General features: G+C 33.2%; 1 protein-coding gene and 1 long non-coding RNA gene across 9 annotated transcripts in view; one reads left to right on the top strand and one right to left on the bottom strand.

Annotated features, from left to right (window-relative positions):
• LOC146996996 (uncharacterized) overlaps window positions 1–7,380 on the top strand; it is a 216,420-nt gene extending 209,040 nt beyond the window's left edge. The window contains exon 3 of the long non-coding RNA XR_015041060.1: window positions 6,293–7,380. This is a non-coding gene — a long non-coding RNA (uncharacterized LOC146996996). The remainder of the gene's footprint in view (window positions 1–6,292) is intronic.
• LOC146996995 (cullin-5-like) overlaps window positions 1–22,482 on the bottom strand; it is a 332,836-nt gene extending 310,354 nt beyond the window's left edge. For 3 of the 8 annotated variants that reach the window (XR_015041051.1, XR_015041050.1, XM_085816413.1), the window contains exon 1: window positions 22,327–22,464. Coding sequence is in view for 4 of the 8 variants with exons in the window: in XM_085816413.1 (XP_085672539.1) it covers window positions 22,327–22,424 (98 nt within the window). In the remaining 4 variants the exon portion in view is untranslated. Of the gene's footprint in view, window positions 1–8,157; window positions 8,195–22,326 lie in introns of all 8 variants that reach the window. The other 5 variants (XR_015041052.1, XR_015041053.1, XM_085816412.1 and 2 more) reach the window with 4 other exon arrangements.
• Window positions 22,483–26,597: the final 4,115 nt, after the last annotated feature.

The raw sequence follows: 26,597 nt of genomic DNA, 5'->3' as shown, positions 1-26,597 counted from the left end.
CAAGGGACTTGACTAAGGAAGAACTTAAGGAAGCCATTTTAGCCCAAAACGAAGGCATCGATGGTGATGGCCTACAGGTTAAATTTCCTATCAAGCATAAGAACGGAAATCATTGGGTTTGTGAAACCTCACCGGAGGTTTTCAAACACTTACTAAGTTACGCAAACTGTGCGTTAATTGGGAACGTTTCAATTTAAGAGAATACATCAGACCAACGCAGTGTTTTAAATGCTGCCAATACCGACATATTTCTAAACAATGCCAAACAGAAGAGGCATGTGGACATTGTGGAGAAGTGGGACATTCCCACAAAAATTGTGACAATAACTACCAAAGATGTATTCATTGTGCAGAAAGAAATGCGAATAGTGATAAGCACCTTGACGAGCAGCACTCAAGTTTCTCAAAAGACTGTCCTAGCAGACAGCTAGAAATTGAAGATCTTCGAAGAAAAATCAATTATGGCTAGAGAACTTATTCAAAATATAAAAGCGTTGCAAATTAATTTAGCGAGATCACATGTCGCAACAGCACAACTAAAGACTTGTATCTTTGAATACGACTTGATTTTTATTCAAGAACCATACTGTATCAATGACAAGCCGTCTGGCTTTCCGACTCAAACATTTTTTCTCCAAATGACCACCCCAAAACAGCCACAGTGGTGGTTAACCCACGACTTACGGTTCTGAATACTTACGCTTCTTCTACTTTAAATGTTATTACATTAAAGATTGAACATAGGACAATAACCATTTTTAACTGTTATACTCAACCTATAACGGACTTAACAGATTTAACTACTCTGTTAAACTTAGCTGAACATTACTTTGACGATCAACATGATCTTCTTCTCCTTGGCGACTTAAACGCGAAAAGTGTGCTCTGGGGCTCCCCCTTCAAGGATCCCAGAAAACGCACACTTAGAGAATTCTTAACAATGCATAGACTGGCTGTTGAAAACGATCCGGATGGTCCCCCTACCTACAACTGCACAAGGGGAAAGAGCTGGATTGATATTACAGCTTCCAGATCAATCTCTTCCACGTCTTTCATTCATAATTGGAAAGTTATGGACTGTATCACTTTAAGTGATCATTGTTATATCTCTTTTGAAATTACGTATCAACATTCTAGCTCAACTCAAAGAGTCAAATATAAACTTACACAAATGGATTGGCTCTTACTGAAGGCAAAAATTGGTCACTTTTTTGGTTCAATGGAATCTTACTTGCCTAAAGATACAGTTGATCTTAATCAACTTATAATTAAGTGGACTCAGAAAATACAGGAATACTGTGACTTGGCAACCCACGCCAAGGGAAAATATGTTAAAACTCAACACAAAGGTGTCCCTTGGTGGACCCCGGAACTCTCAATATTACGAAAAAGAATCCTCGCTTTGAGAAAGCGTTATCACAAATGTATTCATGATGACGAACTAAGGGCACACTATAAGCAAGTCTATGAAAAAGACCTTGCTCTCTATAAAAGAAAGCTTATGCAAGCCAAAAGAACAACCTGGAAAAGATATCTGGAGCGTCTAAGTCCTAGTTCACCCTTCGGGGTACACACACATTGCTAAGGGGACTATGCAATCCCCTCTACAATTAAAAGCGTTACTCAAACCAGATAAAACCAAGACTTCCACAATAGAAGAAACTATACGTTTCCTAATGGATTACCACTTTCCTAAAGATATAATCAGCGAAGACACGGAGTTTCATACGACAATTCGTAACAACTTAAGGAATCCATATAATTCAATAAATGATGTTCCGTTTACGATTCCAGAAGTGGAAAATGCTATCAAATCCCTCAATCCAGGCAAAGCACCTGGAATGGACAATATATCTAAAGAAATTATAGCTGAAGTTTTCTATGCTAACCCACAATTACAAGTAGCGTTACTTAATGAACTCTTCCGTCGAGGAATATTTCCTAACTGCTGGAAGACAGCGAAATTAGTATTATTCTCAAAAGAAGGAAAAAATGGTGAGCTTCCTGATGCTTACCGCCCTATTTGCTTGCTTAACGCATGGAGTAAAGTCTATGATAAATTAATCACTAACAGATTGACTTATTTCTTAGTATCGAATTCCAAATTAAGTGAACAACAATATGGCTTCACGGCGGGAAAATGCTCAGCACATGCCATCAAGGACAACATAGTCTCACAAATAGAAGCAAACCGACGTAATAATAATTACACCAACGTTATCTCTTTGGATATCAAGAGTGCATTCAACAATATTTGGTGGCCGTTCCTACTACAGGAACTCCGCAATCTGGGATGTCCTCTAAATATTTATAAAGTTATTGAAAGTTTATTGGATAATAGACATATAATCTATGAAATAAATAATGTTCAATACTCCATAAAACAAGAAAAAGGATGTGTACAAGGATCCAACTCTGGACCACTATTCTGGAATATAGTAATGAATATAGCTTTAAAACTCGAATTTGAAGATGGAATCCACATCCAAGCTTATGCGGACGACGTTTCACTCCTAGTAACAGGATCTATGCATATGCAAATTCAAACCAAGGCAAAGTTGGCGCTTCAAAAACTATCAGAATGGGCACTCAAGTGCAAACTTCAATTCTCTCCCGAAAAGTCAAAGTCTATGTTTATAGCAATCAAAAAGCGTGGTGCAGCCTATTCAGCACCGACAATAAAGATGAACGATCATACCATTAAGCAACAAAAATCCATTCAATATCTTGGAATAGTCATAGATGAATGCCTTACCTGGCTACCTCATCTAGATTATATTAAATCTAAAGTTTGTAAAATAATGAACAATCTTCTTAGATTACTTGGGATGCCCAAACCAGTTCTGAAAGAACTTTATAAACGTGCAATAGAGCGTACCATAGTATACACATGTCCTGCCTGGTGGTACCCACCTACGGTAAAAATGCGAAACAAAACAAACTCTATACAACGCATAGCACTTCTTGCAATGACCAAAAGCTATAAGACTGCCCCTACTGCAGCTCTTCAAGTGATTGCTGGAATTATGCCGCTTGATCTTAAATTGGACATGGAAAGCATCATCCAACGTACCAAACGAGGATGGACTGACTTTAAATATGAGGACTTAGAACTTTCACGGGATCAGATTGAATTCCCAGTACCTAAATGGCATTCTCATCCAGCTCATATTCAAGTCTTCGGATGGGACAACAAGCCTCCAATCAATAAAGGTTTAGAAATTTATACGGACGGTTCAAAAAGTGAAGACGGCACTGGAGCTGGCTTCTGTTCCTTCATGAATGGAGTTTGTCACGATCAATTTATGTTTAAACTGGATAAGACTAGTACAGTATATCAAGCTGAAACTTTAGCATTAAAGTCGGCATTACTATGGTTAAAATCACACCCCAGTCCTGCGCATATATATTCGGATAGCCAGGCTGTTTTAAAGTCTATCCATAAATACAATATCTATAATCAGAACATTATCGCCATAAAGAAATTACTGGCTTTTACAAAAGCAAAGCTTCATTGGATAAGAGGACACCAAGGCACTGCCGGCAATGAAAAAGCCGACGAGCTAGCCAAACAAGGGATTTACTTGAACACGTACCTAGACTGCAAGATCCCTATGAGTAATAGCATCAGGACGACAAACGTTCACACTTCTACCGAATGTTTCGGAGAAACGGCATTTCAGTGATTTTTTTTAAATCAAGTTATCACTAATTACGGAGCCTTTCCGATTTATATTAACAGATTCAAACTAAAGGAATCTACATGCAAGTGTCAATGTGGTAGTGAATCCGCAGATGCACTTCATATGATTATAGACTGTTCCAGTGTATCAACAAAACGTAGAGAAATTTTCAAACAAAATATAACTTTAGAAACTCTAAAACAACTAATTAAGAACGACAAGGGACGATCTTTGTTATCAAGTTTTATGGAATACATATACCATAATGAATCAGATCTGTACTTATAAATTGATTGTATTATATAATATTATTGTACTTATATTGGAATACTCATATCACAATGAATTAGATCTGTACTTGTAAATTCAATCGTATCATGTAATATCTTTGTACTTTTATTTGCCATGTTATTAATCATTTAATTATTGTAATACTTAATATTGATTCTTTACTTTGTTCTTCCTATCATTCTATGTTGCATTGTATAACTCAATTTATGTTCAAAAAATAATTTGTTTTGTAAATATAAAAACATGCTATGTAATGTATTTTTTCAATAAAGACGTTGGCGAGGCCAACACATCTCCTAGTCAGAAGACCTCAAAATTCTAACTAGGTCTTTCAAAAATTCTAATTGGCATTATTTGATCTTTGAGCTCTTGCTCCAAAATTGAAAATTTCCTTAGCCTATTGGCTCTGGTGATACTTCTGCTTAAGAAGTGCGGACCAGACAATCCATTTTCATGTTGTATGGGCGTTTACGTGGTTTTCCCCATGTATAACGCATATACGATCCAGTTTTGCTTAGAAAGTCCTCTACAGAGGCATCCTTACCCTTAGGCAGATAGCCGTCGAGTGCTTTGCTATATTTAAATAAACCACAACAAACCATATAAGTAATTTAAAAATCGCTTTATTTTATATATGCTTATAAAATGTATATATATATGTGTGTGTATGCGTAATTAAAAATTTTCTAATTGCTTCAGAACCTAACATTTATATTGATATTATATACATATACATACATTAATGAACATTGTATATTTAAGATTTTTTTCTTTCATATTTTATACCTGGTAGAGACATTAGGTATTTTTTTCCGGAATCAGGCAAAATGAAAATTAACAGAGCCTTCGCCGGGAATCGAACCACGGACCTCTGACAATACCGGCTCAGCGTGCAGAACCACTACACCATGAAGGGATGCTAGGAAGGCACGAGAAATACCTTACATACTCCCCTTTTGAAAGGGCGACTGAGGTTTTTAGGGGACCCAATCGCCAAATCCTGGGCGCAGAGAATCCTCATGAAACACCCTTTTAGTTCGGGCGCCACTTTAGAGACATTAGGTATTTTTTTCTGGAAGCAGGCAAGATGAAAAATTAACAACGCCTTTGCTGGGAATCGAACCACGGACCTCTGACAATACCGGCTCAGCATGCAGAACCACTATACCACGAAGGGATGCTAGGAAGGCGGGAGAAATACCTTATAACCTTGTTCTTTATTTTGTTGCATTTATTTATGCCTATATACATACATATAAAAAAAAACATAATAATAGGCTAAAAATTAAAAGCAAAATTTTTAAACCCGTCCTGCACTATAGATATGTGTGTATTGGACGGCAGAATTTAGGGAAGTTGAAATTTTTGGAATTTGGGAAAGCACCGAGTGTCAAAATTAAGGGATGAGAAGTATTTATGATTTAGGGAAAGCACTGGGATCCAAAGTTTAGGCATGGTTAAAATTTAGAACTTACAAAAGCGCTTTGCAGCAGAATTTAGGACCTGTAGAGGCGATACCAGGCGGTTTCAAGCGCCAGCCCTAGATAAAGCCTTAAGTATATATGTGGGAGTTTATTTATTCAGGACTCATATTAGTTTGAAGCATGTGCAAGAAATAAACGTAGGTATAGTAAAAAACTAAACTATTACAATTCAGGCTTAATTCAGAACGCTATAGGAGCAAGACAAAATTTAGCGAAACCACTTGGGTTTCGTTGCCAATCTTGTGATACATAGCCAATAACGTATAACACACGCTATTAAGTTAGGCTAAAATTATCATTACTGATTCTAAGGCATTTTAAATTAATGTAGCAGACTGCGCTGCTCCCTGACCTTCTAATTTGACCCAGTTTATTAATTTTCGCAGACTGTTATTATTACAGAAATTTTATAAAAACTAAGCTTGAACTTTCGATTATGTCGAAAAGAGTTTCCAATTCTGGAGTTACAAAAGGGATCTACAAAGTGAAACCATGTTTAGAAGTCCATTAAACAAAATGTGGAATTGCTGCAAAAAATGCATACAGGCATATTCGTCTTAAAATTATGTGAGGAGTATGGCATTGGAAAGTCCACTGTATATGACACAAGAAAAAAGAAAAAGGAACTTTTTGAATTTTTTGTGGGAGCATCTTAAACAACTTGCATTGAACGAAATGTTTAATAAAGTAAACAAATATTAAGCTTTCTTTTGTAAATTTTGATACCCTTTAGATCATAATTGTTCTTTATTTCATAAATTACAATTTCATAATTTTAATTGTATAATTTCTGCATGCCATCTTACCAGATTTAAATTGATGATCTATTATTAGGGGGACCAAAAAGTAATGTCGTTTCTACGCATGTCGACAACAACGATAGACAACAACATGCTAAGGGCAGAAGTGGACGCAAATCAATGTCAAACAATCGAGGAACTGTCAAACACTCTTAACCAACCTTGGTCGACCAAAAACATTTAAAGCAGAATGGAAAAATAAGCAAAGCAGGTGTTTGAGTCCCCCATAATCTGTCCGAAGAGAACAAGGCCAACCTATCCATCACACGCAATGTATTGCTTCAACGGCACCATACAGAACCATTTTTTGATCGCTTGATTAGTGGAGACAGAAAAATAAGTCCTATATGATAATCCAAAACTCAAAAGGCAGTTTTAATAGGGGTTACAAAGGGTTTACATCCCGAAAAGGCACTTCTGGGTATTTGGTGGAGTATTCGTGGAATTGTTCATTTTGAATTGCTGAAATCTGGAAAAACTGTTAATGTAGACCTTTATTCTGAACAATTGGATCTAGTGAACCAATCTTTAATTGGAAAATATCCGGCGATTGTCAACGGAAAAGGCGTCATTCTGCAACACGACTGTGCAAGACGAACACTGGAAAAACATAATGAATTGGGGTGGGAGGTACTGCCTCACCCACCATATTCGCCCGATATCGCACCCTCGGATTTCCATTTATTCCAATCCCTACAACATTTTCTTAGTAACAAAAAATTTCAAAATTTTGATGATGTCCAAAATGCCATCTTGAGATATTTTACTCAAAAACCAATTGATTTTTATTGATCTGGGATTGAAATCTGCATACTAGATGGCAAAAGGTTGCTGATAACGAGGGTGATTATATTATTGCTTAAAAATAAAAACTTGTTACAAATTTATTTGTTTGAATTTAATGTAAGAAAGCAACATTACTTTACAGCCCCCCACAGGATTTGGAAATATCCCAAATCCGGAATCGGCTAGTGCGGATTTCGAACTTTGTACTGTATTTATTAATACTATATGAAGAGATACTTTTTTAAATTATAAAAAATATTGCTTAAATTTTTAATGCATTTTATTCTCACTTTTTTGAAGTGTTTGTAAGAGTAAATTTTTAATTTTGCAATGTTATTGCCTGTTATTTTACTTCAATATTTATAATTAAATTTTATATACAACAAAATTTATTTTGTAGATTTCAAAATTGTGCATCATATACATATTTAATACTTCTAAATATGTCAAACAATACATAAAAAGTATTATAAATTAAACATGCTTATCTTCTACTACAGAAATGTTTAACAGCAACAAAATTTAATTATAAGATTTTTCTTTTCTTTCATGTTTGCAGCAAATGCAAGAAATAAAAATAATTCTGAAGATGTTTTTTATGTTGAAAGGTATCTAGTGGCATTAACTGCATAAGATACTTTTAAGCAAGTTGTAGCTTATATTTAAAAGAGTCGCTGATATTATCATCCAAGCCTCATATTTTCAAACTACAGTAAATTTTTTTATAAACATGAGGTTTAGAATAATCACTTTCCTAAAAATCAAATAATGACACAAACATCAAGTTCTTAGGAGCCTGAATTAATCAGAATCACAGAAATTCAGTGGTTATGTAGAAATTATCCACAGCAGGACAACTCAGAAAGTTCTGGGGACAAGTAAAACATGCACCAAAAATTTTGGAATCATTTGCCATGATCTTTATTAAATAAATTTAAGATGATTTCTGAAAATAAAAATTCAACTTTTTTTAAAATTAAATACTGGAAAGCACTTTCCTGTTTTCTCACATGTGCTTAAAATTCTAATTTAGAATGCAGTTGTCAAGAACTGAATTTATTGCCTATGAAAAAATATTTCATTTTCAGATTAGATATAAAAGAATTTTTTTACCTCAGTAGTACATAGAGACTTCAAACTGCAAAATGTCCTGCAAAAAAGAAATAAAAATGCATTTCAATAGTCAGTACATAACAGAATATGCTATACAATATTTACATATAAGTTGCTTCAAAGGACTAAACTGGGAAGTAAATTTCTTCTGAAATTTAAGATGAATATGAAGAAGGTATACAATAAATAATTATGAAACTAAATTGAAGACCTTTAACTAAGAATTTAAACATGCTGCTAATTAATGTATACAGAATCATAGCCTTTAGTGCAGTAATAAGGAATAGCAAATGTAATAAACAGTAACTCTTTAATCAACACTAAGAAAACTGCTGAAACTGAACATAAAACACTAAGTTAATAATTTCAGAAACAGTTACAAAAAAATAATTGTTTAAAATCTTTACATATAACAACATAACACTGTTGGGCATAATAACAATTCAGCCTTTTAGGGCATAGTACATGCAGCAGAAAAGGTTTGAGATGGCACACAATTTGCTCTCAGTTCAGTTTTATATCCCTTTGGCCAGTGAAGGCAAACTCATTAGTCAACAGAGTCAATTATCAACAGTTCAGCACTGTATTTATTAATACTTGTATTCTCTTTTCAAGTATCTTCTTCCATTCATTCTCTGCATATGTCCAAACCATCTTATACCTTTCTCAACACTACATCTTTTTTCGCTCCACAACACTCCCTAAAATTAACTCAATATTTCAGTTTTTAAGTCTTAGTTAAACTATATATATATGTCGAATAAAACTTGATATTATACTTAATAACGATACTATTTTATTGATAAAAGAGAATTGCAATATATTGAAAAACTTGAATCGCAATAATGACTAACAAAACACTAATGTAAACAATGGCCTTGCATCTTCTTGAAAAGTTTGCATTTTGTATGTTGTTTTTCATTTTAAGCCTTATTACAAGTTTTCATGAATAAGATGACTTCTCTATTTACTCTTGACAAAAAGTTCATGCTTGAAAATTATTGATCGTATGAATATGTAGACTCGAATAAGAAAAACATCAAACGTTAGTTTTTTAAGCTGATTACATGAGTCGGGAATAATATTATTCCACATGTTTTCCTTCTCCAGATTACTTGTGCTGTGAACTAAGCACACATTTATTTTTCTCCAATGTTTCTACATCAGCACTTAAAATGTTCAAATTTCAAGTTTCATAATTTTTTTTTTTTTTTTTTTTTAATTCAGCAATTGATTTCAGAGTTGCCAATGTGAATATTAAACAGAGAAATGCAATTCCGTTGCACTAGTATTAAGAGGTTTTTTAACAAAGGCTAATGTTGCTTTGCTGATTCAGAATTCCTGAAACCTGCTGAGAAAAACTTCTGTCATAAAACTGTTGTTTTGAAATGGCAAATGTCAATATTAGATCTATTTTCTTGAGAATGTTTCAACAGGCTTGGAAAGTGAACCAAAGTTTCTGTTTCAAAAATCTTGAGCAGAAAGAGATAATTTGCTTTCAAATGAAATAACTTCTTCCAACATCAGAAAAATTGTGTTTCCTCTTCCCTATAGGAGGTTCGAATCCCGCGAACGGGCTGGCTGCATGGGCGTTTTCGTGGTTTTCCCCATGTGTAACGTGTTAAAAACGAGCCAGTTTCCCTTAGAAAGTCCTCCACGAAGGCATCCCTCCTCTTAGGCAGATAGCCCTCGAGGCTTTGCCATAATCACACACACACACACACACCTCTTCCCTATAGTTTTTTGATTAAGCTGATTTAGATGAGATGTAACGTCTACCATAAAATAAAATTTTTGGATCTACTGATCATTCATTAGTTCTGGATTATAAACACTCATTTCAAGGAGTAATGCTTTAACTTCTGTTAATAAGGATGCAAAACATTTCAAAACATTTCCTCTTGATAACCAACGCACTTTATTATTCAGCAGAAGATCTGAGTACTCGCTCTCCATTTCAACTAAAAATTCTTTAAACTGGCGATGATTAAAAGCTGTAGTAATAATGAGGTTAACAATAATATAATTATGAATTCCATAACTTTGCAAATTTCTTCTGGAAATGTCGAGCACAAAGCGCTTCTTGATGAATGATACAATGGTAAGTAAGATCTTGTCACTGATTTTTCCTTTCAAAATAATAACAAAAACGTTTCTTACCCCGGTCATTCTTTTCGCCCTGTTTGTTGCAACTGAGACAAGTTTATCGAGATTTGGTGATCTACCAGGAGACCAGAAGAAAAAGCAGAGTTGGCAGCTGTGGTTTATAAATATAAAAAACTATTTTTATTCGAATCCTGGTATATACCAACATTTTCTGTACTTTTTTTGGTTTAATTTATAAAGTAAGTTCAAAAGCAATCTAAATAAATATATATATGCATTTTTCAAGTACTGAAAAGGAAGGGCATGATGGGAATGATCTTCTAGCAATGGTGAAAGGGGTGGAATAGGGCAAAATAGGTTGAGAACCACAATGTTAGATCTTTTAAGTATTAGTTAAAAAAAAAATAAGTTTGAAGCTTTACACGGCATTTAATTATTATTAAATGAAATTTGTTTACATCTAATTAGAATTTCGGAACACTTCCGCAAAGAACCCGGCAAATGTAAACATCGCCAACTTTGGCGATAATAGTTCAAACCTGGTAATCCGGCAGATTCAACCTATTCGCTTGTAAGAAGGTTGCAACCATTCCTCTAACGTTCATTTTGTTGAATTATCACCGTCATTGTTCGCATTTGCCAATTTAAATTATTCTTCACTTATTTATTATTATTTTTTTGTATTTTCACGTTATTATTTATGAACTTTTAACAAATAGATAGAAATATTTTCATATAATAAAGGAAGTTTTCGGTGACAGATGCTAGTTTGTGGAAGAAAATATGGCGGGAGAGGGGTTAATGATAATTGGTAACATGGCTGTTAACGTAGCGTTAAGCACACAGAATCATGAGGTTTCCAACCGATAAAATATTTTGACTTTATCACCTGCCAAAATATGCATTTTAAATAATTAATTAAGTAATGTTTTTATTATTGGTATGGTCATCTAAAATTATGAGAAAAACAATATTTATGGCTTAAAACTTTAACCAGATAATATATTGTTAATGCTTTTCCAACAATAACATTTGAGAAGATTTCAGGTGTGACACACAAAGAGATGATTAAACTGAAATAAAAAGTATTATTGATTCTCTAAAATGACAGAATAGTTTTATGGATACTCAAAGTCATCAAAATTAGCAAACCACTACTTGTGTAATGAATCCAAGTGCAAATGACTCTTCAAAAGTTTTATTAACAATGCTACTGAATAGAATTTCAATACTGAAAATTATTGGCACTGTCAAATATACTATGAAAGACAGGCAGTTGTTTCAACATAAAATGCTTTAAACTGTTTACAAGTAAATTGATAAAAATAACATTGAAAAACTGTTTATGTAAAATGGATGTATTAAAAGTCATGCATTCATTAATTTATTACAGGCACATGGCTCTTATTGAACTAAGACTGTCACTGAATGATTGTTTGGAATCGACATTTCTTGCTGTCTGAAACCTACTTCACCTATGATGTAAATATGCAGTTGTGGTTCTCACTGACATAAAGTTTAGCCACTCCTGATCGATTATATATGTCTACTGTATTTATACCTATTATACTAATTATCAGATACAATTTTGAGAATATCAACAAGCAAAACACTTAAAAATTTAAAAAAGACACTTGTAGTAGAAATATTAATATTCTATATGAATTATGGAAAGTACATGTAATGAATAATACCATGACCAAACACTTAAAAAAAAGAATAGATTAAGTATTTCCTACCTCGATACTTGAGAAAGCAATCCTGTTACACAACACATAGTTAACTTTTGATTACATGATATTACATATTACATATTTAGTCCTACGAGTGGTTAAGAAGGCTGAATAGTGGTAGTTCAATCTCGGCTCAAATCCTGAAAAACGAGCTGGTTGTGCAGGTTATTTTTTTCGTATGTGTTTTGTGAATTTTGTGACATTTTCGTGGTTTTCCATGAGCCTATTTACCCTAGAAAATATTCACAAAAGCATGCCTTTTTCAGCTAGCTCTCACATGCTTTGTATATTGAATTAAGTACACACAAACCCTTCTTAATTTTAAAATGATAAAGTTATTAAGTTCACATTACATGCAACGAAGCTTTTTACAAGCCAGGATACTTTCTTTAACAATTACAGTGCTAATTAGTGCTGTACTTCTCAGTTATATGTGAAATAACATCTCAGTGTCACTGCTTGTGACACATTTGTTTCACTTAAGTCTTCTTATGCAGTCATAAGCATGAAATAAACAAAACAATAACATTTGAGAAGATTTCAGGTGTGACACACAAAGAGATGATTAAACTGAAATAAAAAGTATTATTGATTCTCTAAAATGACAGAATAGTTTTATGGATACTCAAAAACTCATGGTTATGCATGAAAAACCTAATCCATACATCCTTGGTGACTGATATTAACATAGTTTTTATGCTGCATTTGTGAACTACGCGGTTAAATTGAGTGAAATTGTGACTAAATTTCAGAAGACTTATAAAATTATGGTGTGAAAATTTAAATGTGAAATTAAAATCAAGGATACATTGGACAGAACAATCAAAAAAGAAATGTTGTCCATAAATATATTAATAATAATTAATGATAAAATGGACATTTAAAATATTCATATAATAAATATATACAATTAGTGTAATTAAAATAAATATATGCATTTAAAAATGATCTAACTTGGACCATATTTGCAATTTTTGTAATGTTATTAAATATGGACTTTAAATAAAATTTTTAGCAGCATACATCATTTGGGTTTGTTTAAATTATGGAAAAGCATGGGAGAGATATCTGCCTAAAAGAAAAGATGCCTTCAAGGAGGTCTTTCTGAAGGACACTGGTTTGAATCCACGTTACATATTGGGAATACCATGAAAACAATCATACAACTTGCCCATTAGCTTGGCTAACTAAACTACCAGAGTTCAGTCACTTTACTGTTTAGCTGCTGATGAGCTGTATATCAGTTGCAAAGCAGTGCACAAAAAATGATATATTCCTTGGTTCTCGTTATGAGTTACGCAGGGTTCATAGCCACATTTTAGTTAAAAAAATAAGCACTTTTCAAGCACATTTTAAGAAAAAAAATAAGCACCTGTCTAATGACATTATACACAACTGCATAACCTTAATTAGACTTGTAATTTAAAATATGAGAAATGCAGTATTTATTAAGAGAGAATAAGCATTACCTCAACCATGGAAAATAATTACTTTTTTTTTTCCCTTTAAATTTTAAATAACAGTTCAATTTACAGAACTAGTTTACAATGAGAGAAAAAAAAAAAAAAAAAAAAAACTATGCAGAACTAAACTATATTACAAGATTTAATGATGAAATTTCAGTTCAAAATAGAGAAAATAAATAATAATAAGGCATATTTATTGTATTTGCTTGGAACCTAATAATAAATACAATTTATTTTTCCACTCATATTAATATTTAAATAATTTAAATCTAAATTCTGAATATTTTCTAAATTTTCATTGTATATCAGTTTTCTCTTAACAGATATTGCAAGCAAAGTAATTTAAGTAAAAAAGAGGAACATTTCTGAAATCAGAAGACAGAAATTTGCTTCATGCAGTCATCCTTTAACAGTAAAAGCTTAACTAAGCCGCATACTTGGAAACTGGCGAATATTCGGACAGTTGAGCGTAACTTGAAAAAGAGGAGCGGAGGGGGGGGGGGTTGACTGTAGCCACTTTTTAGATTTTTCCGCTAAATAAATGCTTTTGACATTTTGATATGTGAATCATATAAAAATAAACCAATGGAACTGAAAAATATTCTGCTTAGCAAGCACAGTAAAACTCTTTTAAGTGTTCATAAACAAATCTCAAACAGAACATCAAAATTAATTAATTAATTATCTCTGCGAAATATCGCAAACGTTATTGCACAATACGTGTGCCATAATTCTTCCCTACGTGATATTACGCAATCGGAATCAACAGCTGCTGAAATTGGGAGAATAAAGAACTAAATATGAGTAACTGGGGTGTTTTTCATTCTAATTTTCAACAGACGGCGTTAAATTTCCGCAATAGAATCATTCTTCGCTTGGGTTGGTAGACCACAGAACTTTTAGTCCTATTCAATCCAGATTGGAAAGTGACAAAAAAAAAAAAAAAAGTCCGTTGCTTGTTTTGCAGCGAACTTGTAACAGTTTCAATATTTGAGATTTTGCGGAGAAAGGGGAGAACCTCCCAATCTTCGCACTATATAATGTATTGGCCAAAAAAAATTAAATTATTTTGACTATTCGATTACTTTCCCTTTATTTAAGCCATTCCGAGTATTATTCCTAAAACGCTGTGTTAAAATACAACCATTTTTGGAAGTTTACTATACTTCAGCAGTTACTGCAACTGTTATTATAAACATTCATACATATACTCATAATATAAGCATAATGATCATAATAAACACAAATATGAACTGAGCGGAACGAGAATGCAAATTATTAAGATCTGGATAGAAATTTAAACGTGTATAGTATTTGGGTGAGAGGAAAAGAATGCCGAATGTACCGAAATTTTCTACTGCTTTCGCAATTCTTTGACCAATATAACGACGGGCACCTGTCTGTACTCTTTGTGCGCACCAAAGGTTATGTTAATGCAGAGAAAGGGGGAAAAGCTATTTCCGGGAGTATGATTCACCACCTGACATTCAATATTAAGAAAAGTTGTTTATTTAGTTTCGGCTTTGGTAGGGGGAAAATAGCGCGTTCATTAAAAAAAAAGCACTAAAAGCAAAAAATAAGCACTAAAAACAAAAAAATAAGGGCTTTAAAGAAAAAGTAAGCACCTATAAGGGCCTTTATATTTTATTTTCAAATATAAGGACTTATAAGCACTTATAAGGACCGCTATGAACCCTGGTTACATGCAAAAAAGCAAGTCTTAATAAAAATCGATATGCCAAATGTAAAGTTAATATGTTGGTTTTTTCGTGCAATACATGAACATATACATAAAATTTAAAAAAATAAGTCAGAGCAGAATATAATTTATTACTAAAAAAACTTTTATGTAATCAGTTGCAATTAAGTTTCTATTTAAATGAGAATATCTATTCATTTCATTTATGCGATCATAATGGATTTTCAATCGTAGTTTTGGAAGTACTTTAAAATTATGCAATGAAGATATTAATCGTAAATTCACAATTTCTTTAGAAACTGCACTGTTAAAAACATAAATATTTTGGAATTTTATAATACTGAAAGATATTCAAAGACAGATCTCAATTTTCCCAAGAAATTGCCAAGAAAAAGGGTCATTATTACAAAGCTCAATATTACATGATTTTTCTACTTCCATTAAGCTTTACATATTGTTTTCTGTGCTAACTTGAATTAAATACAAATTTATTTTCGTGCATCGTGTTTAACCAGTTAATTTTGAATTTTCACTTTCGTATGCTTAATATATTGTTTTCTCTGCTAACGTGAATTTATGTTACTTATTCTTTAATTACTTTGATTATATTCTTTAAATATCATGTTTACGCGGCTTACTTCCATGTGTTTTAATATCTCATAACCAACGCCCATCAACCATAGGTGAACTTGGCGAGTAAAACAGCAACGGCGCCAACGGGTTCTCTGTGGATGAAAATTCAGAATTTCTAAATCAATCAAACACATTCATGAAAACAAGCAATTTCAAAAGTCATTATAATAACAGTAGTCAAGAAAGCATAAAGTTACCAGCAAGAAATCTCTAACAAAGTTAAAGATCATCCATATAATCCAATTGCTATATTAATCAAAATAAATAAGAAATTCAGTACAAAGTCTGAAATCCAGACGTCCATTATCCGAAATGATCTAAAATCCGGACCTCAAAACCACCAACAACATTTTTCTCCTAAGTTTTACGCATGCACATTTGATTCCACCCCCCTCCGAGCATAATAAAACATCTGGAGTGTGCCAATTCTTAATTTCACTTTGACACTAAATGAAATACATTGTTATTGAAGAAACAAAACTTTTAGCATAAATATGTACGATCAGGATCAGTAACTTGGTTTCATTCCTGCGTATCCGCTTTATGGTACACATCTCAAACTGAAACATTCCACATAGATACATCATTGATCTGACGCCAACCTTGGGAATCATTATTTATTATACTTTCCTTTCATCACCGCATGTTTATCAAAACATGACAACTTCAGTAATGACTCATGTAGCGATGCCTAAACAATTTTTGGTACTTTTCCGTTTTGCCGGCGCAAGCGATAAAGTCGCCAATAATGGTACAATCGATGCCAAAAGGAATATTCTCGCTGGTAACCTTTTACGCCTCATTTTCAAAACAAGTCGCAGCTTTTTCTTATCAGATTGATTGGTTTTTTCAATACTGGCATATAATTACATAGAATTTTTATCAGATAGTTCAGTTTTATGTCTAAGGCCATTTTCAGTAGTTAAGTCAATTAGGATGGAATCACAGCTCTTACCCGAAGCCGAAAATATAGAAAAGGTAAAGTCAAGGGTTAAATTCATCAATTTTAATAAGGATACATTAGCGAAGTAAAGCACTGCAGTTTTACATAATTTCTAAGTAAGCTATTCGTACGAATTGAAATATTTCTTGCATTTAAACTTGTGTTCCAAATTAAGATTTAACTTGAAATTAATGTAGATAATTACTGAGAGCATTAGATTTTTGTAGAGTAGTTTACGTGAGATGAGATAGCTTGGGGTCACGTGATATAAACCGGCGAATTAGGATTTTGAACCATGAAAGCATAGTAAATTCTTAAATTAATGTCTTTTTACAAATTTATTGTCTTTATTTATCGGCTTTTTATAAAGTTTTAAGTGATATTAAAATGTTTATGCCTTCAAAAAATGAATTCTTAGAACTAAGATTTTTTTAATATTTTTTATGTGTATACTGTCTGTTGTCGCCAATAAAGTCTGCTTGGCGAGATTTGCGCCGGCGAAACGGAAAAGTACCCAATTTTTCTTGTTAGTAATTGAATAATAAAGGTGTATGGTAACCTTATATGTTGACATTACGCTTGGCGATGATTACAGATTTAAGTTAAATGTGCTAAAAAATTGTTTACGAGGAAACATTTACCAAACATTTCTTTCCATGTGATAAAAATAGATTTTGTTGATGATACTCATAGACTCAAAGATTAAATTTATGGCTATTTGAATTAAGAATAATTGATTTGTTATTCACATAAACCCAGAACCAGCACCAGGGCTCGTATGGCTGCAGAGACTCGGAGAATTTAGGACCCACAGAGACTGCATCAGGCGGTAAGATATCTAGCGCCGGCCTTCAATAAGGCTGAAATATATGTGGGAATTTATTTATTCAGAACTCTAATAAGCCTTAAGCACGTGAAAGAAATAGACATAAGTATGATAAATAACAAAACTAATATAATTCAGGCATAATTGTCTCAGTGCGTGATAGAAGCAAGATAAAATTTAACAGAACAACTTGTCGTTAGTCGCCAAGCTCATGATGCATAGCCAAATATGTACAGTGAAGGATAGCTAAATTTGATGATGATAGCCACTAATTTTAAAGGTTTTCGGATATAGCAAAACAAAGGCGAAATTTTCCAATTAACGGATTTTGTAAAGAAATGTGGACAAGCTGTAATAAATGAGGATGATATAAAAGAAGTTTTCATTGTGATGACAATCCTTCTCAATCATCAATCAATTAATGAATGGCGAAATCTGTAGTATAGTTCTAGATCCAGAAAATACGCTACTGATAGTGAAGAAAGTGACAGAGAAGTTACTGACAACGAGAAAATTTTGATTGACAAATTAATCGGAATTCTCGAAACAGCAGTTACAGGACTTCAACAATGTAACTAAGCAAAGGATTATGCCTGTCTACAGAATTAAAGAGAATGTATTAGCGCAACAAACGGAGCAACTTAAACAACTTGCATTGAGAGAAATGTTTAATAAGGCAAACAAATCAATACTAAGCTTCTTCTTTTTTTTTTTTTTTTTTTTTTTTTTTTGTAAATTTTGATACCCTTTAGGTCATAAATACTTCATTATTTCACGAACTTTATCCATGTACACGTCGATCTATTTTCACTTAAAAAAAAAAAATCCCCGAATTTCACAAAAATAGCATTGTGCACTCTTTTAACTTTATCCATGTACACGTCGACCTATTTTCACTTAAAAAAAATCCCAGAATTGCACAAACTTGCATTGCACACTCCCTTTACTTTGTCCATGTACACATTGATATATTTACACTTAAAAAGTCAAAGGAGCACCAAATTCTACAATATAGGGGAAAAAAATGCAAAATCTCAATAAAATACATTTTAAACCAAAAAATAAAATAACATAGAAAAGAAAAAACATGTTATATATTTAAGCACTACCAAAAGCAAATATTCACTTACCATGATTTTCGAGTTCGCTTCGTACACCCCGAGCCACGTAAAAATCAAAATATCAATCATACTCAAATGACTTTTTTCAAACCAGGTACTCTTTCTGATCGAACACTTCACATAGTGACCATCTGAACTTTTCTTCCTACAAACCCATTCAAATCCATCTAAACGATTTTTACGTTCGACTAGACGCATATCCTTCCTACATACAAAACACTTATAATGGCTACTAAGTAAACCTACATTTACACACCAGTCAATTAAAGCTCTTTTCCCCTTTTGCTCCAAATTGTACAGAAACTTCAAATTAATCTTACTACATTCGGCCATTCTACTGTCTAAAGAATCAAACCAACACACACCACAAAAACGCTTACAAAACATCCCATGATTCAAAATTTCCCAGAATCATGCACCTGATTATGTCACAATAGGGTTTCCATAACATTCAACTACTCAGGCTACCATAAATGAAACAACAACTTGGTGATAAATCAAACAACAACTTCACCATAATACAAGGGGTACCTTAAAGTCTACTCTACCCCAATTTTTTTACTTGCTATTTTCAAGTTGGCAATTTTGAGAAACGTGCGGAGCAGTGGGTGATTCTGCACTCTCCCAGTTTGTCGCAAGGGCTCTTATAGGATTTTACCCAAATTTTAATTAACATAATCTAATATTTTAAAGTTGCAATCGCATAACATTATGGGAAGAAACGTATTCATGGAAAGGTTGTTTCACATTACGGAAAGCTTCTATCAATCTACAACTTTTATTTATTTTTAATTAAAACAAATTTTAAGACTATTTAAAAGGAAGAAAGAAATAAAATAGAATGGAAATATCCCCATTATAAATAATCAATAAAGATCCTGAATTATTAAAAAAAAGTGTGGAAATTTTTCTCTTCCTAAATATTTAACATTACTGGATAAATAGTAGCATTTAGGCTGATTAGCATATTTCAGCTAAATATCCACTGTATCCTTAATTCTTACTCATCTATTACAATATAAATATACCTAAGTTTGAAAAATAATATTAGGTACTTTTCCGTTTTGCCGGCACAAACGATAAAGTCGCCAATAATGGTACAACTGATGCCAAACGGAATATCTTCGCTGGCAAACTTTTACCCTTCATTTTCAAAACAAGTCGCAGCCATTTCTTATCAGATTGATTGTTTCTTTCAATACTGACATACAATTACATAGAATTTTTACAAGATAGTTAAATTTTTTGCCCTAAGACCATTCGCGGTAATTAATTACGATGCAATCACACCACTCACCTGAACGCAAAGATATAGAAAAGGAAAATCAAGGGTTAAATTCATCAAATCTAATGAGAATGCACTAGCGAAGTAAAGCACTGCGGTTTTACATAATTTCTGAGTAAGCTATTCGTACGAATTAAAATAATTCTTGCATTTGAACTTGTATTCCATAAGATTTAACTTGAAATTAATGTAGATAATTACTGAGAGAATTATATTTTTGTAGCGTAGTTTACATGAGATAAGATCACTTGGGGTCACGTGATATGAACCGGCGAATCAGGATGAAAGCAAAGTAAATTCTTAAATTAATGTCTTTTTACAAATTTATTGTCTTTATTTATTGGTTTTTTACAAAATTTTAAACCATACTAAAATGCTTATGCCTTCAAAATAAAAAATTCTTAAAACTAACATTGGTTAAATTTTTTATGTGTATACTGTATGTTGCTGCCAATAAAGTCTGCTTGGCGAGATTTGCGCCGGCGAAATGGAAAAGTACCCAATATTATAATTAAATTGTCTTGGACTAAATATCTCACAAGATTAGTAAAGTTCTGCTTCAAGTAAGAGAAAAGCAGTTATGTAATTAATTGATAATACTGTATTATATTCTACAAGACATCTTTGTGTGTTTTCCAAGAGGTTTCACCTTTCAAATTCTGCCCTGCTTCAGAAAATATGTTATAGTGTCAAAAGCTGTTAAATACATGATTTTAGAAATTTTCAGAAAGATCATTTCAAAAATTTGGTTAATCTTTGGAACATGGTAACAGGTAGTTTGGTGACATTTTGGTAAGGTGATAAAGGTTACTAGCTAGGATTTTAGCAATAATCTGAGAAGTACACAGTTCGAATCACAGATTATTTTGTCTCAGAGAAATGAGAGATCATGAGACATGTCATGTGACATTTTCCGGAAAATTCCAAACAGGATTTTAGCTAATAAGCACTTAGAAACAATTTCGCTGCTAAAGTGCAGAATCGCCCACTTATTTGTTTGGTGCTTTTTACAAGAGTAAGAAGAATTGGATTTTTGTAATTTTTTTTTTTTTTAATTTTTATTTTTTAAGTGAAAATAGGTCAATGTGTACATGGATAAAGTCATTTTTGTGTGCGCAATACCAAAGTGTGCACAATGCCATTTTTGTGCAATTCTGGGATTTTTTTTAAGTTATAATAGGTTGATGTGTACATAGATATCGTGTATATGCAATTCTTAAAAACGCAGCAAGCAGTGGGCGATTCTACACTTCCTCCCAATTTCGCACCTAATCTTCGTCATGATTAAGCACTTTTGTTCCATAAAAGTTCTAGCATAAGCGTAATTCGGCTAGCAGATTGTTGGAAAAAATTTTGAGTAAAAAAAAAAAATAAAATAAAACATGGCTTTACTTCGTGAAAACAAAATGGCATCCAAAAAAAAAAAAAACTAGCAGGTTGCTGTAGCAGGGATGGTCGCCAAAGTTTCGCCAAGTTACCATAATCCGAAGATTCACCAAAAATTTTACTAAAAAATTCCCTTTTTCTACTTGCAAACTAATAACAAATTTAAGAGTTTCTAGTTTATTTACAGTGTGAGCTCCATCTAAGGTATTTTGTGCATTATGGCATTTTGTCCCATTTTTAACGAGCATTTTAAGCTAAACATACAGTTCTGAAGAATAATGGTCAACTTAATATAACATGTGACATGACGAAAATATAGTCAGCCTATTTTTGAACTTATACTTAACATCTGGATTTATTGTAAAATGAAGACTAAGAAAACGCATAATTCAAGGAAACTAACATTTTATACTTTTAATTTCGCACATTTAAATATTCTGGCACTTTTTTAGGAAACTACACATATTCGATTACATTTGGATATCAAACATTTTACTTTAATTGTATATTGAATTCCTACATACAAACAGATCACGAATATAAATATTTTCGCTCTAGCGTAGAACTGAGTGCCCCTTCGCTTCACGACAACTTTTTTAAATTTTGGCGATGAAACCTTACTTCTGGTTACCATGATAGTTTTAACTCTGTTTTAGCTTCCTGATTTTATTTAAATGAAAATAGATTGATGTGTACATGGGCAAATTTAAGGCAGTGCGCAATGCCTAGTTTGTGCAATTCTAGGATTTTTTTTTAAGTGAAAACAGATCAATGTGTTCATGGACACAGAGTCTGTACAATTCTTTGACTTCTTATTTTTGTTTTGTGTAGCGACCATCAAGAAATTGTATCTTCCTGGTGCCGATCTTGGCATCAAAAAAAGAATCGCCAAAAAACAAGGGGCACCCAATTGTAAACTTTTACCAATATTTTGTGTATTTGAAAAAATATATATATAAGTGAATACATACACAGCAAGCCTTTTGAAGCGTTCTTCTTCATCACCCGCATCAATATCCATTGAAGTCTCGGAACTTTTAAAAAGAAAAGCACACGGTAAATAACACATTTGTTCATTGGCGCAAACACAACCAGCGAATCAGCTTTACGTTTCAACGTTGCCAAATCGCGCAATTTTCGACAAAACTATGCTGCCAAAATTCACGTGCTTGCGTTTTTGGGAAATTTTCCCTGCTCTTTTTTCTTAAACTCACATATGTTAAAATAACTTTTCTATTAAAATTAATTTATAATAAAAAGATCTTGCCCCCCAGATGGTATAGTGTTTAGGAGCTACTCTAATTTTTCATTATTTAATTTCTTCAAATATAATGCAAGACTCTAACATTTGGTGGCAACAGTTTGAAAAGTAAAACGAACATTTATAATAGTGATTCAACGGGGAGATCAGAGATCATTATTCGTTAAGTAGTGTTCGACCCGAGGGCCTTTACCACTACATGTTTATCAATCCCCTAAGGACCTGTAAAAGTTCGTTAAATTCCATAAACTGGAAAAGTCGTATGCATTTGTAATAAAAGTGCAAAGTCTTCAGTTGCGAAGAAGTTGATCAGGGGTGACGCTGTAGCCTTGGCTACTAATGTTTAAAATTAATTTATGACTAGTAACAGCATGAATTATAAACAAATAGCTAAGTTATTGCATTTTATTTTCCAGCTATCGAAATGCGACGCTACGAGCAACGTTTTGAAACCAAAACCTAGCAATCATGAATCAGAACTAGAACTAATTGCCATTCAGCATAAAGAAATTTAAATATAAATATGAATATTAACAAAATATTAAAGTTAATTTTATAAAATAATTAAACACATGAACAAATATATGAAATAAAAAATAATTATTTCTCATGCAATAACTGGGCCACTACACTACTCCCCCACCAGTAACTAAGTTACGTTACGAAGATGGAGAAATAGGTAGTAACTAGTATTGCAGTGTTAACCACTATCAAAATAATTTAGTCAGTCCTTGAATCTAACAGGTAAACGTATAGTTCTGCCTGTGCGAGAAGGTTTTTGATTCACATCCGAATTTGAGTCCGGTCTCTGCAAATTACTGTAGTCAGGTTGTATCAACTGAGAATTTTCCTCAGCTAAAATATATGCTGGTTTCAGGCGATCCAGGGATACATTAACATGTTTTCCTTTTGTGCTAATAGTAAAATATTTGTCCTTGCGATCAATAACAGGAAATGGTCCTTCATAAGGAGGTTCCAAAGGTTTTTTTTATCCGATCTATTCGCTGAAACACATGAGAACAAGTTTTTAAGTCTTTATGGACAAATATCTGTTCAGATGAATTTTTACGAATTAGTCTCGGTCCAACAACTTCCATCTGTTTCTGGAGTTTATTAGCAAAAGTCTCCGATGCTGTCTGGATACTTGGTTCGCTGAAAAACTCGCCAGGAAGTCTGAGACTCTGGCCATAAACTACTTGCGCAATAGAATGATTGGTATCTTCTTGAATAGTGCTGTTGAATAGTTTACAAACCCAAAAGTACTGTTGGTAACGTGTCCGTCCAAGATATGTTGTTGTGGGCTTTTAATGCTGTTTTCAATGTTCGATGAAGGCGCTCAACATTGCCATTACACGAGGGGTGGTAGGCAGTAGTGTGTTGTAAATTGATGCCACAGATTTTGGACAAAGCTCGTAATGTATCACTTTTAAATTGGGATCCACGATCACTAATGAGTTTACTTGGCGTTCCGAAACGCGCAATCCAGTTGCTATAAAAGGTTCTTGCGACGTTCTCAGCAGAAATATTTTCTAAAGGAATTGCTTCCATCCAATTCGAAAATCTATCTATGCAAGTAAGACAATAAATATTCCCTTTAGATGGTGGAAGTGGTCCTATGAGATCGATATGGATGACAGAAAATCTTCCTGGTGATACTTCAAACTCACCTAATTTTGTTTTGGTGTGCCGATTGATTTTAGCTTTTTGGCAATGAATGCAGGTTCTTGTCCACAACTGTACATCTTTTTTTATGTTAGGCCAAATGAATTTTGATGTCATTAATTTCATAGTCGATTTTATTCCTGGATGTGATAAACCATGAATTCTTTGAAAGACGTGTTTTCTGAAAGCCTGAGGAATATACGGCCGAACATGTTTAGTTGATGTATCACACCACAAATATTTCCCCGATGGTAGAGAACATTGCTTGAAATTCAAGGAAGTAGTGGTTTGCAAACTCTTCAGTTCTTCATCTTGAGTTTGTTCATCAGCTATTTTATCATAATCTATCGATGAAATTTCATTAACTCTAGATAACGTATCCGCCACAATATTATTCTCACCTTTTAAATATTTGATATCAGTCGAAACCTGGGAGATGTATTGAAGTTGGCGAGCATGTCTAGGTGTTGCTTTGTCAAGTTTTTGACGAAAGGCGAATATTAAGGGCTTGTGATCTGTATAAATTGTAAATACTCTTCCTTCTAGATAATGCTTAAAGTGTCTAACTGAAAGATATATGCTTAATAGTTCTCTATCATAGGTGCTATATTTTTGCTGAGTATCACTTAATTTTTTTTTTTCATATTGTTGCAACACTGAGCCAATCGCCGTATCTGAAGCATCTGTAAATAACGCCAGAGGTAATTCAGAATTGGGAAAAGACAACAGTGCCGTGTTCACCAGGTCATTCTTGCACGTTTCAAACTGTTTTTCAGCTTCTTCAGTCCATTCGATTTTACGTTTGTCCCTCTTTTTAGCTCCCTTGAGATACGCATGTAACAATGCTTGATTCTTCGCTGCATCCTTTATATAACGACGATAAAAGTTAAGTATTCCAAGAAAGGTTCTAAGTTCATGAATTGTTTCTGGTCGTTTGTAGTTAGTAATAGCTTGAACTCTTTCTGGCAAAGGACGGGAACCCTTAGGTGTAATTAGGTAGCCTAGAAACTCGATTTGGGGAACAGCAAAGACAGATTTTGAAACATTAATTCTTAACCCAAATGTATGTAATCTTTCGAAAACTAATTTAAGGTGATTTTCGTGTTCTTCATGGGTACTGGATGCAATGAGTATATCGTCTAAATAGGGAAAAACGAATTCTAATCCTCTAAAGACTTCGTGAATAAATCTTTGGAACGTTGCAGGAGCATTTTTTAAACCGAAACTCATTACATTAAATTCGTATAAACCGAAAGGAGTGATGATAGCCGTTTTACATTTGTCTTCTTCTGCAATGGGAATTTGAAAATAAGCTTTGAATAAATCAATTTTAGAAAAAATATTTGTACCTCTTAAAATATGATGAAAATCTTCAATGCGAGGAATTGGGTATCGATCAGGTATCGTCTGCGCATTCAATCGTCGGTAGTCTCCGCAAGGACGATATGAACCATCCTTTTTCGTAACAAGGTGCAAGGGGCTTGACCACTGGGAGTTTGATGGACGAATTATTCCATTGTCAAGCATAAATTTAAATTCCTCTTTAGCTATAGCTAAGCGTTTTGGATCGAGCTGTCGTGCCTTTGAATAAACGGGTTGACCAACAGTCGAAATAAAATGTGTAACACCATGTTTAATTTGTGTAGGAAAAAGGTTAGGTTTAGAAATTTTGGGATATTTCGACAGTAAATCGAAAATTTTTATGGATTTATTTAATGTGGTTACTGAGTAATCACTGGAAATAGCAGCGACATCACACTGGACACAAAGCTGTGTTACGCCATCAATTAATTTTTTCTTATTTATATCGACAAGCAATTTATATTTATGAAGAAAGTCAGCTCCTAAAATACCTTTTGTGACATCAGCAATTATGAATGGAAACTGAAAATCACGACGTAATCCCAAATCAAGAGTTAGCGTTTTTATGCCATAAGTGGAAATATCTGTGCCATTAGCTGCATACAGTTTATATTCAGTTTTACATTTATTCTGTGAAGTAGCAGGAATTATGCTTACGTCAGCTCCGCTATCAATAAGAAAGTGCAAATTTGATCTTCGGTCACGAACGAATAAACGAAATTTGCGACAATCCTTCATATTTTCTGCAGCAGCGTTTGCCGCTGAACCTACTGCAGATTCGAGTTTTCCTGGTTTTTGAAATCGTTTTTTACCCAAGCACACGGAGGCTTGCATTTCTCTAGAATGAATTTTGCTCCAAAACGAAAGTGATAAAAACAAAATTTGCCAGTAGGGTCATATCGTTTACGAGGTTGGCTTCGAGATCGTGAACGTGAATTACGTAAATCCGAGTCCCTT

The sequence above is a fragment of the Stegodyphus dumicola genome, chromosome 5, assembly GCF_044657685.1.
Source record: "Stegodyphus dumicola isolate Sdum_Otavi_A_Nest chromosome 5, ASM4465768v1".
Classification (NCBI taxonomy): domain Eukaryota; kingdom Metazoa; phylum Arthropoda; class Arachnida; order Araneae; family Eresidae; genus Stegodyphus; species Stegodyphus dumicola.
This window is presented reverse-complemented; position numbering and strand designations above follow the sequence as displayed.